Genomic DNA, 13,974 nt, shown 5'->3' with positions numbered 1-13,974 from the left:
GCTGTGCTGTGCTGTGCTGTGCTGTGCTGTATTGTATTGTATTGTACTGTATTGTGCTGTGCTGTGCTGTGCTGTATTGTATTGTATTGTACTGTATTGTGCTGTGCTGTGCTGTGCTGTATTGTATTGTATTGTACTGTATTGTGCTGTGCTGTGCTGTGCTGTATTGTATTGTATTGTACTGTATTGTGCTGTGCTGTGCTGTATTGTATTGTATTGTACTGTATTGTGCTGTGCTGTGCTGTACTGTGCTGTATTGTTCTGTACTGTATTGTGCTATCTGTGCTGTGCTGTGCTATATTGTATTGTACTGTATTGTGCTGTGCTGTGCTGTGCTGTGCTGTGCTGTACTGTGCTGTATTGTATTGTACTGTATTGTATTGTAGTGTATTGCGTCCCACACTGACTTCTTTGTCTGCCTGTGACAGTGACACCCGTCGATCAGAGAACTGTACTGTGCTGTATTGTGCTGTGCTGTATTGTATTGTAGAGTAGTGTAGTGTAGTGTATTGCATCCCACACCGACTTCTCTGTCTGCCTGTGACAGTGACACCCGTCGATCTGAAAACTATACTGTGCTGTGCTGTACTGTGCTGTGCTGTGCTGTATTGTATTGTATTGTATTGTATTGTATTGTATTGTATTGTATTGTATTGTATTGTATTGCGTCCCACACTGACTTCTTGGTCTGCCTCTGACAGTGACAGCCATCGATCAGAGAACTGTACTGTGCTGTGCTGTACTGTGCTGTGCTGTATTGCATTGTAGTGTAGTGTAGTGTATTGTATTGTATTGTATTGTATTGTATTGTACTGTATTGTATTGTACTGTATTGTGCTGTGCTGTACTGTGCTGTATTGTATTGTACTGTATTGTATTGTAGTGTATTGTATTGTATTGTACTGTATTGTGCTGTACTGTGCTGTATTGTATTGTAGTGTATTGTATTGTATTGTACTGTATTGTGCTGTGATGTACTGTGCTGTATTGTATTGTACTGTATTGTATTGTATTGTGCTGGGATGTACTGTGCTGTATTGTATTGTACTGTATTGTATTGTATTGTGCTGGGATGTACTGTGCTGTATTGTATTGTACTGTATTGTGCTGTGATGTATTGTATTGTATTGTATTGCATTGCATTGTATTGTATTGTAGTGTATTGTATTGTATTGTGTCCCACACTGACTTCTTTGTTTGCCTGTGACAGTGACACCCGTCGATCAGAGAACTGTACTGTGCTGTACTGTGCTGTATTGTGCTGTGCTGTATTGTATTGTATTGTATTGTATTGTACTGTAGTGTAGTGTAGTGTATTGTATTGTATTGTACTGTATTGTGCTGTGCTATGCTGTATTGTATTGTATTGTATTCTATTGTACTGTACTGTATTGTATTGTATTGTACTATATTGTGCTGTGCTGTATTGTATTGTATTGCATTGTATTGTATTGTATTGCATTGTATTGTATTGTGTTGTGTTGCGTCCTCCGCTGACTTTTTTGTCTGCCTGTGAGAGTGACAGCCGTCGGTCAGAGATCTGTGCTGTGTTGTGCTATATTGTATTGTATTGTACTGTATTGTGCTGTGCTGTGCTGTGCTGTGCTGTGCTGTATTGTATTGTATTGTACTGTATTGTGCTGTGCTGTGCTGTGCTGTATTGTATTGTATTGTACTGTATTGTGCTGTGCTGTGCTGTACTGTGCTGTATTGTTCTGTACTGTATTGTGCTATCTGTGCTGTGCTGTGCTATATTGTATTGTACTGTATTGTGCTGTGCTGTGCTGTGCTGTGCTGTGCTGTACTGTGCTGTATTGTATTGTATTGTATTGTATTGTATTGTGTTGCGTCCCACACTGACTTCTTGGTCTGCCTGTGAGAGTGACACCTGTCGATCAGAGAACTGTGCTGTGCTGTGCTGTGCTGTGCCGTGCTGTGCTGTACTGTGCTGTGCTGTGTTGTCCTGTGCTGTGTTGTGCTGTGCTGTGCTGTGCTGTGCTATATTGTATTGTATTGTATTGTATTGCACTATACTATCCTGTGCTGTGCTGTATTGTATTGTATTGTACTTTACTGTACTTTGCTGTGCTGTAATGTATTGCATTGCATTGTATTGCATTGGATTGTATGTATTGCACTACACTTTCCTGTGCTGTGCTGCATTGTGCTGTGTTGTGTTGTGTTGCATTCTACTGTGTTGTGTTGCATTCTATTGTATTGTACTGTGCTGTTATGTATTGTACTGTATTGTATTGTATTGTATTGTACTGTATTGTATTGTACTATATAGTACTGCACTGCACTGTACTGCACTTTGCTGCACTGTGCTGTATTGTATTGTGCTGTTACGTATTGCATTTATTGGACTGACTTGAAGCTGCCTGTTCTGTGTTTGACGAGAGTCACCGCTCTTTATTATTTGTTATTAATTAATCATTCACTTTCATCGCTAGCTACCTGCACTGTTCTGCTCTTCCCTTTCAGTTTCAGTTTCAACCTGGTGTCAAAGCCTGCGATCTGATCCAGACATGCTACAAACTGCTGTACAGTGGAGTGATGGCCTAGAGGTAACGCGTCCGCCTAGGAAGCGAGAGAATCTGAGGGCGCTGGTTCGAATCACGGCTCAGCCGCCAATATTTTCTCCCCCTCCACTAGACCTTCAGTGGTGATATGGACGCTAGTCATTCGGATGAGACGATAAACCGAGGTCCCGTGTGCAGCATGCATTTAGCGCACGTAAAAGAACCCACGGCAACAAAAGGGTTGTTCCTGGCCGGCAAAATTCTGTAGAAAAATCCACTTCGACAGGAAAAACAAATAAAACTGCACGCAGGAAAAAATACAAAAAAAATGGGTGGTGCTGTAGTGTAGCGACGCGCTCTCCCTGGGGAGAGCAGCCCGAATTTCACACAGAGAAATCTGTTGTGATAAAGAGGAATACAAATACAAAACAAATACAAACAAATACAGAAAAAAAAAAGAAAAAAAAAAGAGCCGATTCCTGATTTTCAGCCCAGTAAGCCACAACATTAAATGGCTGTCTGTGCTGTGTTGTGCTGTGCTGTGCTGTGCTGTGCTGTGCTGTGCTGTGCTGTGTTGTGCTGTGCTGTGCTGTGCTGTGCTGTGCTGTGCTGTGCTGTGCTGTGCTGTGCTGTGCTGTGCTGTGCTGTGCTGTGCTGTGCTGTGCTGTGTTGTGCTCTGCTGTGCTGTGCTGTGCTGTGCTGTGCTGTGCTGTGCTCTGCTGTGCTGTGTTGTGCTGTGCTGTGCTGTGCTCTGCTGTGCTGTGTTGTGCTGTGCTGTGCTGTGCTCTGCTGTGCTGTGTTGTGCTGTGCTGTGCTGGTGCTGTGCTGTGCTGTGCTGTGCTGTGCTGTGCTGTCTCCCCAACTCACTCAAAGACAGGGGCGTGCAACAGGATGGCCTGCTGCTTGATGGTCACTCGCGATTTCTTCGTCCCTCCTCTCGACCTACGACCTGCGCATCACAACAGACGCAGAAGGTTAAAGGTTAACCGGTGCCTCCACATCACAACAGATACAAAAAGGTTAAAGGTTAACTGGTGCCTGCACATCACAACAGATACACAAAGGTTAAAGGTTACTGGTGCCTGCACATCACAACACATACAAAAGGTTAAAGGTTACTGGTGCCTGCACAACATAACAGATGCAAAAGGTTAAAGGTGACTGGCACCTGCACATCACAACAGACGCAGAAGGTTAAAGGTTACCGGTGCCTGCACAACATAACAGATACAAAAAGGTTAAAGGTTAACTGGTGCCTGCACATCACAACAGATACAAAAAGGTTAAAGGTTACCGGTGCCTGCACAACATAACAGATACAAAAAGGTTAAAGGTTAACTGGTGCCTGCACATCACAACAGATACAAAAAGGTTAAAGGTTACTGGTGCCTGCACATCACAACAGATACACAAAGGTTAAAGGTTACTGGTGCCTGCACAACACAACACATACAAAAAGGTTAAAGGTTACCGGTGCCTGCACATCACAACACATACAAAAAGGTTAAAGGTTACCGGTGCCTGCACAACATAACAGATACAAAAAGGTTAAAGGTTAACTGGTGCCTGCACATCACAACAGATACAAAAAGGTTAAAGGTTACCGGTGCCTGCACATCACAACAGATACAAAAAGGTTAAAGGTTACCGGTGCCTGCACAACACAACAGATACAAAAAGGTTAAAGGTTACCGGTGCCTGCACAACACAACAGATACAAAAAGGTTAAAGGTTACCGGTGCCTGCACAACACAACAGATACACAAAGGTTAAAGGTCAAAGGTCTTTGAAGTGAAGGAAGGTTGCAGGATGGTTAAGAAACAGTTCCGGCCAAAAAAAATAAAGAAAGAATAGACAACTGTTTTCCGTTCATAAGTGTTAGTTCTCTTCCGAATAATCAACAAAGCTAACAGAACAAGATAAAAAAAAAAAAACCAAAAAAAAACAATAACACACATCAAGTTTTTCCTGCATTTATGTCAGGGTCACTTTTCTCTTCATAAGTGTTAGTTCTCTTCCGAATAATCAACAAAGCTAACAGAACAAGATAAAAAAATAAAATTAAAAAAAAAAACAATAACACACATCAAGTTTTTCCTGCATTTATGCCAGGGTCACTTTTCTCTTCATAAGTGTTAGTTCTCTTCTGAATAATCAACAAAGCTAACAGAACAAGATAAAAAAAATAATAATAAAAAAAAACAACAATAACACACATCAAGTTTTTCCTGCATTTATGCCAGGGTCACTTTTCTCTTCATAAGTGTTAGTTCTCTTCCGAATAATCAACAAAGCTAACAGAACAAGATAAAAAAAAAAAAAACCCAAAAAAAAACAATAACACACATCAAGTTTTTCCTGCATTTATGTCAGGGTCACTTTTCTCTTCATAAGTGTTAGTTCTCTTCTGAATAATCAACAAAGCTAACAGAACAAGGTAAAAAAAAAAATCATAATAATAACAATAACACACATCAAGTTTTTCCTGCATTTATGTCAGGGTCACTTTTCTCTTCATAAGTGTTAGTTCTCTTCTGAATAATCAACAAAGCTAACAGAACAAGATAAAAAAAAAAACCCAAAAAAAAACAATAACACACATCAAGTTTTTCCTGCATTTATGCCAGTGTCACTTTTCTCTTCATAAGTGTTAGTTCTCTTCCGAATAATCAACAAAGCTAACAGAACAAGATTAAAAAAAAATTTTTTAAAAACAACAATAACACACATCAAGTTTTTCCTGCATTTATGTCAGGGTCACTTTTCTCTTCATAAGTGTTAGTTCTCTTCCGAATAATCAACAAAGCTAACAGAACAAGATAAAAAAAAAAATTTTTAAAAACAACAATAACACACATCAAGTTTTTCCTGCATTTATGCCAGTGTCACTTTTCTCTTCATAAGTGTTAGTTCTCTTCCGAATAATCAACAAAGCTAACAGAACAAGATAAAAAAAAAAAATTTTTAAAACAATAACACACATCAAGTTTTTCCTGCATTTATGCCAGGGTCACTTTTCTCTTCATAAGTGTTAGTTCTCTTCCGAATAATCAACAAAGCTAACAGAACAAGGTAAAAAAAAAAACATAATAATAACAATAACACACATCAAGTTTTTCCTGCATTTATGCCAGGGTCACTATGACCTATCTGGGAGGACGGTGGCAGAGTGGTCAAGATGCTCATCTGCCAACACAGTGTCTTTGAGGGTCTGGGTTCGAATCCTGCCCCCTCTCTCTCTCTCTCTCTCTCTCTCTCTCTCTCCTTTTCTCCTAAGTTTGATAGGAAAATCAAACTGAGCATCTAGAGTCTAGTCTTTCGGATGAGACGATAAACCAAGGCTCGAATCTCAGTAACGGTGGGTGCCTGGTGGGGATAAAGGGTGGAGATTTTTTTTTTCTGATCTCCCAGGGTCAACATACACACAGGCCTGCTTGTGCTTGAACCCCCTTCGTGTGTATATATGCCCGCAGAAGATCAAATACTCGCGGTTAAAGATCCCGTAATTCATGTCAAGAGTTCGGTGAATTATGGTAACAAGAAGATATCCAACATGCAAACACCCCCGAGAATGGAGTATGGCTGCCTACATGACAGGGTAAATAAAACAAAATGATCATACACGTAAAATGTGACATGTCTGTATGAGCATGCATGTGTGCATGGCTGAAATCTGACTGGATGACACAGGAAATAAATGATGAGCACCTGACTGCAGCTGTCAGTCGGCTCTACCTAGGCAGGCAGCCTGTTATGCATATGACTCCGTGTTTGTAAAGCACATGGCCCTCACAGTCTCCCACCACAGATAGATGCTACGTAAGTATCCATGTCATAACATTTTGGGCGTTCTGCAGTCTTCCAAGCGGAGACAACACGTCCTGACTATCGGCAGCTGGCTTCCGGCCAACATGCACTCAATGCTTGTGAGCTGGCGTTTCACTGGGACCCCGAGTCTGATGCCCTGTCATGAAACCCTTCACTGCAGAATCTCCTCCTCCTCCTCCTCCTTCTTCTTCTTCTTCTTCTTCTTCGTTTGTGGGTTGCAACTCCCACATTCATTCATATGTACACCAGTGGGCTTTTACGTGAAAAACATTTTTTTATCCTGCCATGTAGGCAGCCATACACCATTTTCAGGGGCATGCATGCTGGGTATGTTCTTGTTTCCAAAACCCACAGAATGCTGACATATGATTACGGGATCTTTAACGTGCGCATTTTATCTTCTGCTTGAGCTGGGAGATTGGAATAATCTCCATCCACCATTTACCCCATCAGGCGCCGTTACCGACATTCGAACCCCGGGACCCTCTGATTGAAAGTCCAACGCTTTAACCACTGGGCCATTGCGCCCGTCTCTGCTGCAGAATGAACCCCTAAGTATTCACGGTGTCCGCCGATCGATTGTGATCGCTCCTTAATATGAGCTCAATCGCCTAATCAGGCCAAGCAGTTTTGTGACCTGTTGTGATTCATCATCAGACACAAAACGAGAGCGCCAAAGAATCGACAGACAGACAGAAAATACGAAAAAAAAAAAAAAAAATTAGCCGTATACAGAGCACAGGAACAGGAGTCAAGATGGCTGCCAGAAAAAGAGGGCGCTTGTCAGGGATGCAAAGGGGAGGTAACCTACTTCGGGAGGTTATCGGCCGTAGCTACTTTCGTTTTCTCCGCATAGGCGGGTAGTAGTTTGCAGCAGGACAGGAATCAGACCCCTGCCGGAGTCTGCACTAGTGGGTCACAGTTAACTCTCTCCATACGAACGGCGAAAGAGACGACGTTAACAGCGTTTCACCCCAATTACCACCATCAAAATATTACAAGCGGAAGGCTCTTACACTGAAGAGGTGAATGTTGACAAAGAATACCACAATTCTGACGACGGAAGCTAAAGGTTGGGTCATTCAGACACCCACTGGACATCCGAGGGGTCTGTGTAGAGGAGAAGAGAGGACTGGCCGTACTGAGTGAGTTAAGTCTGTGTAGTTAAATGAACCCACCTGCACCTTGCTGCACCTCATCATCACCCACTTCGTCATCGCTGCCGCCAAACTCGTCATCGTCATTGGACACTTCTCTCTCTATCGTCAAAGCCTGCAGGCTAGGAGGAGGCCGACCAGGCTGGAAAGAAGAGGAAATCATTATTTTCAAGACAACAATCGGATCCAGCATTTGTTCATGGTCCCGTCTGTTGTTAGGATACAATTTTTGGTTTGTGGGTTTTTTTACACGTTCGGCCTGGAGAGGCTACAGATGTAACGATGCACACGTGCGTGCGCATGCACACATACATGCACACACGCAACACCTCCTTCTATAGTCACACACACACACACACACACACACACACACACACACACACACACATTGAGCTGCATTACATTAATTTTTTGCCATTGCCTCTGTTTTGTCATTACATTACATTACATTACATTACATTACATTACCCTTCTTTTGTCATTAGAATACCTTCAATCAACATGACATGACATTACCTCCGTTATTCCATTGCAAAACATAACATTATCTCTATCATTACATGACATTACCCCAGTTATTCCATGATGCGACATAACCTCCAATATTCCATGACATTACCTCCATTGTTCCATGATGCTGCCTCCGCTATTCCATGACATCACCTCCGTTAATCCATGACATTACCTGTGTTAATCTATAACATTACCTCATATTTTACCTAATATATAACATTACTGACATGACATAAAACTACCTCTGTTATTCCATAACATGACACGACCTCGGTTATTCCATGATGTTACCTCCATTATTCCATGACATTACCTATGATATTCCATGACATGACATGACCTCTGTTATTCTATGACATTCTGTTATTCCATGACATGACACTACCTCAGTTATTCGATGACATGATATGACATTACCTCTGTTGTTCCATGAAGCGACATCACACTACTTCTGTTATTCCACGACGTGACATTATGACACGACGTCACACTACCTCTGTTATTCCATGACATGACACGACATGACATTATGACACGACATCACACTACCTCCATTATTCCATGACATGACACAATGTGACATTATGACATGACATCACACTACCTCCGTTATTCCATGACATGACATGACGTGACATTATGACACGACATCAGACTACCTCTGTTATTCCATGACATGACACAACGTAACATTATGACACAACATCACACTACCTCCATTATTCCATAACATGACACAACATGACATTATGACATGACGTCACACTACCTCCGTTATTCCATGACATGACATTATGACATGATGTCACACTACCTCCGTCACTCCATGACATGACACAACATGACATTACGACATGACGTCACACTACCTCCGTTATTCCATGACAAGACGCGATGCGACATTATGACACGACGTCACACCACCTCCGTTATTCCAATGACATGACGCGATGCGACATTACCTCCGTCTTGTCATCCTGACCCCCGACCTGGCTGAGGGAGGGCACAGTGGAGACACTCATGTGACAGTGGCTGGCGTACACCTCGTTGCCAAACACGTCCACCTCCAGTTCACTGCACAAAAGTTTATAAAAAACATCCAAAAAAAAAAAACACACCCAATGTTTTCACACATGAAAACCCATACCCTGCATGCATATAGTTATGTATGATAGTCAGTCGTGTCCGACTATGACCATCAGAACAGCAGAGGAGGCAACTGCTGTTCCCACTATTTGGGCTAGAATTTGATTATAGTGGAGAGTGTCTTGCCCAAGTTACATCCCCACTCTCTCGGCCAAGAGGGTTTTAGGACAGTCGGCGTTGGGATGGTTCCCAAAGGCCAACTAGCCCACAAGGCTGCAGCACTAAGAGCCAGTGCAATTTTGCCTCCTAGTTTGAGAGTCATAGTCCTTCACAAAAAAAATAAGCTGTAAATGGTTTCCCATTGACTGGAAAAACCATTGATAATACAGCTCTCACTTTGCTGTTGGCCCAAATGTAAACTTATGTCAATCTGTGATATAAGCCGAGTGTTGGGCTCTATTTGTATTTGTATTTGTATTTCTTTTTATCACAACAGATTTCTCTGTGTGAAATTCAGGCTGCTCTCCCCAGGGAGAGCGCGTCACTACACTACAGCGCCACCCTTTTTTTTTTTTTGTATTTTTTCCTGCATGCAGTTTTATTTGTTTTTCCTTTCGATGTGGATTTTTCTACAGAATTTTGCCAGGAACAACCCTTTTGTTGCCGTGGGTTCTTTTACGTGTGCTAAGTGCATGCTGCACACGGGACCTCGGTTTATCGCCTCATCCGAATGACTATGCATATAGTTACACAGCTGAAAAAGCTGCATTTCAAAAACCCATCAAGCAATCAAACAGTTAGCTGAAAAAGCCCATTTCCAAAACCACCATTTCCAAAACCATCAAATGTAATGACAGTCAGTTGTGTCCGACTATGACCATCAGACCAGCAGGGGAAGCATCTGCTGTGCAGACAATCAGGACTACAATTTGATTATCAGTGAAGAGTGTCTTGTCCAAGTTCCATCCCCACTCTCCTGACCATAAGGGCTTTAACTCTCTCCATATGAACGGCGAAAGAGACGACGCTAACAGCGTTTCACCCCAGTTACCATCATCAAAATATTGCAAGCGGAAGGCTCTTATACTGAAGAGGTGAATGTTGACAAAGAATACCGCAATTCTGACGACGGAAGCTAAATGTTGGGTCATTCAGACACCCACTGGACATCTGAGGGGTCTGTGTAGAGGAGAAGAGAGGACTGGCCGTACTGAGTGAGTTAAGAAAGTCGGCACTAAGATGTCCCCCAAAAGGCCAACTAGCCCCCAAGGCTGCAGCACTAAGACCCAGTGCAATCTTGCCTCCCAAGTTTGAGAGTCATAGTCCTTAGCAAAAGAATAAGCTGTAAACGAATTCCCCACTGCAATGGGGGAAAAAAAAACAAAAAAACTACCCGATTATACAGCTTTCACTTTGCCGTTTGGCCCAGATGAAGACTTATGTCAATCTCTGCATACACATATACAGCTGGAAAAGCACGTTTTTAAACCCATCAGTTAAACAGTCAACTGGAAAAGAACATTTCCAAACCCATAAAATAATCAAACAGTCAGCTGAAGAAAACAAACTTACAAAACATCAAACAATCAATTAGCTGAAAAAGCACATTTCCAAAACCATCAAGCTATCAGTCAGCTGACAAAACAAATCTACAAACCCGTCAAACAGTCAAATAGTCAGCTGATAAAAATAAAAATTAAAATTTAAAAAAAATTAAAAAGCAAATATCCAAAACTAGCAAACAATCAAATACTCAAGTAAATACTGCTTTCATTAAAATGTTGTTTTTTCATAGGGAATCAACAAAGTGCAAGCAAGCAACCAAGCACACACACACACACACACACACACACACACACACACACTAATATCACTTCAAGTGGAAAGACGTTAAACTGAACACACACACACACACACACACACACACACACTGACCCTCACCACCCTGACTCACACACATGTATATGTTGTTGTTGGTTTTTTTCACATCAACAAATATGAGAAAACAAATAAATACATACGCACACAAATGGCAGAAAATGACATCACACCAATGCTTGAAATACATCAAATATCAACTAAAACAGACCAGGATTAGATAAACACAAAAGCAGATGTCTCCAGACCACTCATTAACTGGCTGCAGACATGTGCTCTTATTCCTTGCTTGTGGAATGTGTTATTAAGGTACTGTAATGTGCTTGAGAGAGAATATGGAATGTGTTATCAAGGTACTGTAATGTGCTTGAGAGAGAATGTGGAATGTGTTATCAAGGTACTGTAATGTGCTTGAGAGAGAGAGAGAATGTGGAATGTGTTATCAAGGTACTGTAATGTGCTTGAGAGAGAATGTGGAATGTGTTATCAAGGTACTGTAATGTGCTTGAGAGAGAGAATGTGGAATGTGTTATCAAGGTACTGTAATGTGCTTGAGAGAGAATGTGGAATGTGTTATCAAGGTACTGTAATGTGCTTGAGAGAGAATGTGGAATGTGTTATCAAGGTACTGTAATGTGCTTGAGAGAGAGAGAGAGAGAATGTGGAATGTGTTATCAAGGTACTGTAATGTGCTTGAGAGAGAGAGAATGTGGAATGTGTTATCAAGGTACTGTAATGTGCTTGAGAGAGAGAGAATGTGGAATGTGTTATCAAGGTACTATAATGTGCTTGTGAGAGAGAATGTGGAATGTGTTATCAAGGTACTGTAATGTGCTTGAGAGAGAATGTGGAATGTGTTATCAAGGTACTGTAATGTGCTTGAGAGAGAGAGAGAGAATGTGGAACGTGTTATCAAGGTACTGTAATGTGCTTGAGAGAGAATGTGGAATGCGTTATCAAGGTACTGTAATGTGCTTGAGAGAGAAAATGTGGAATGTGTTATCAAGTACTGTAACATGCTTGAGAGAGAATGTGTTATCAAGGTACTGTAATGTGCTTGAGAGAGAATGTGGAATGTGTTATCAAGGTACTGTAATGTGCTTGAGAGAGAATGTGGAACGTGTTATCAAGGTACTGTAATGTGCTTGAGAGAGAGAATGTGGAATGCGTTATCAAGGTACTGTAATGTGCTTGAGAGAGAATGTGGAATGTGTTAACAAGGTACTGTAATGTGCTTGAGAGAGAATGTGGAATGTGTTATCAAGGTACTGTAATGTGCTTGAGAGAGAGAATGTGGAATGTGTTATCAAAGTACTGTAATGTGCTTGAGAGAGAGAGAGAATGTGGAATGTGTTATCAAGGTACTGTAATGTGCTTGAGAGAGAGAGAATGTGGAACGTGTTATCAAGGTACTGTAATGTGCTTGAGAGAGAGAGAATGTGGAATGTGTTATCAAGGTACTGTAATGTGCTTGAGAGAGAGAATGTGGAATGTGTTATGAAACCTTGTTTCCACATATCTGAACTTCCATTGGATTGTATTTATTGTACTGGATTGGACTGGATTGGATTGGATTGGATTACTGTACTGCACTGTTCTGTGTCATATTGGATTGGATTGGACTGGATTAGATTACTGTTCTGCACTGTTCTGTGTCATACTCTATTGTATTGTATTGTATTGTACTGTATTGTATTGTATTGTATTGTACTGTATGGTATGGTATGGTATTGTTTTGTCAGTTGGTTGGCTCAGTACAGTGCAGTCAGTATGGTATGGTATGGTACGTTACAGTACAGTACAGTACAGTATGGCACTGTATTGCATTGTATGACATGGTATGGTATGATATGATCTGATACTGTGTTGTACTGAGCTGTACCGCGCTGTATTGCAATGCACTGTATTGTATAGTATTGCACTGCATTTCATGGTAAAACACCCAAAACATTTTCCACCCAAAATCCCTCTCATGTAACATGGATCCAGTCTCACATTTCTTTGTTGTTGTTGTCGTTTTTAAACACCTATAATATAGAACTGATGAGAAACTCACATTAAAAATCTCTCTCTCTCTCTCTCTCTGTCTCTCTCTCTCTCTCTCTCTCTCTCTCTCTCTGTCTCTCTCTCTCTCTCTCTCTCTGTCTCTCTCTGTCTCTCTCTCTCTCTCTGTCTCTCTCTCTCTCTGTGTCTCTCTCTCTCTGTCTCTCTCTCTCTCTTTGTCTCTCTCTCTCTGTCTCTCCCTCTCTCTCTCTGTCTGTCTCTGTCTCTGTCTCTGTGTGTGTGTGTGTGTGTGTGTGTGTGTGTGTGTGTGTGTGTGTGTGTGTGTGTGTGTCTAGCATCCATTCTGTATAAATCATCTTCATTAATACTTTTCTTAAATAAATTTTTTTTTAAACACACAAAACACACACACACACACACACACACACACACACACACACACACACACACACACACACACACACATTCATGCCTACACTGGTCACATCATGTCCAAACAACATCGTGAGCACATGAGAACAATAAAACAACAAACCAGCATTCGCAAAATTCTACGATGCATTCCATTTGTGCTGGAAACGTTCATGACAGCAACAGCAACGTTCATGATTCACACAAGTGAACATCCAGAAACCATGCAACATAAATCTGTAGTATTGCGGCAGAAAGGTTAAACACTCAACCAAGTAAAATTAGTAGCTTTTTTTTTTTTTTTTTTTTTTTTGCTTTTGGGGGGGGGTGGGGGGGGGGGGAGGGGTTTTGAGAAAGAGTGGTCATGAATGATTTATGTAACTTGTAAAATTTTTCTTTCATGTAAAGCGCCCTGAGCTCTTCGAGAGAAAGGGCGCTGCCATATATAAATGTACATTATTGTTATCATACTGATTTGAAAGGACAGTTTACACAGTCATGTGTTATATGCAAGGAACATGTGTTGATGTCCTTTCATTAATCGAAGAAGCAACCAAAGATAACACTAGTTTTTT

At 41.3% G+C, this 13,974-nt stretch overlaps 1 protein-coding gene across 6 annotated transcripts in view; it reads right to left on the bottom strand.

Annotated features, from left to right (window-relative positions):
* The window catches only part of LOC143288565 (SANT and BTB domain regulator of class switch recombination-like), a 66,810-nt gene that overhangs the window by 16,965 nt on the left and 35,871 nt on the right, over positions 1-13,974 (bottom strand). For all 6 annotated transcript variants that reach the window (XM_076597174.1, XM_076597171.1, XM_076597173.1 and 3 more), the window contains 3 exons: positions 8,983-9,094; positions 7,529-7,649; positions 3,390-3,471 (listed from right to left, as the gene is read on the bottom strand). In XM_076597174.1, coding sequence (XP_076453289.1) covers positions 3,390-3,471; positions 7,529-7,649; positions 8,983-9,094 — 315 coding nt within the window. The remainder of the gene's footprint in view (positions 1-3,389; positions 3,472-7,528; positions 7,650-8,982; positions 9,095-13,974) is intronic.

This window comes from Babylonia areolata, chromosome 12 (genome assembly GCF_041734735.1).
Source record: "Babylonia areolata isolate BAREFJ2019XMU chromosome 12, ASM4173473v1, whole genome shotgun sequence".
NCBI classification, from domain to species: domain Eukaryota; kingdom Metazoa; phylum Mollusca; class Gastropoda; order Neogastropoda; family Buccinidae; genus Babylonia; species Babylonia areolata.
Note: the sequence above shows the minus strand (reverse complement) of the source record. Positions and strands in the feature narration are given on the sequence as shown.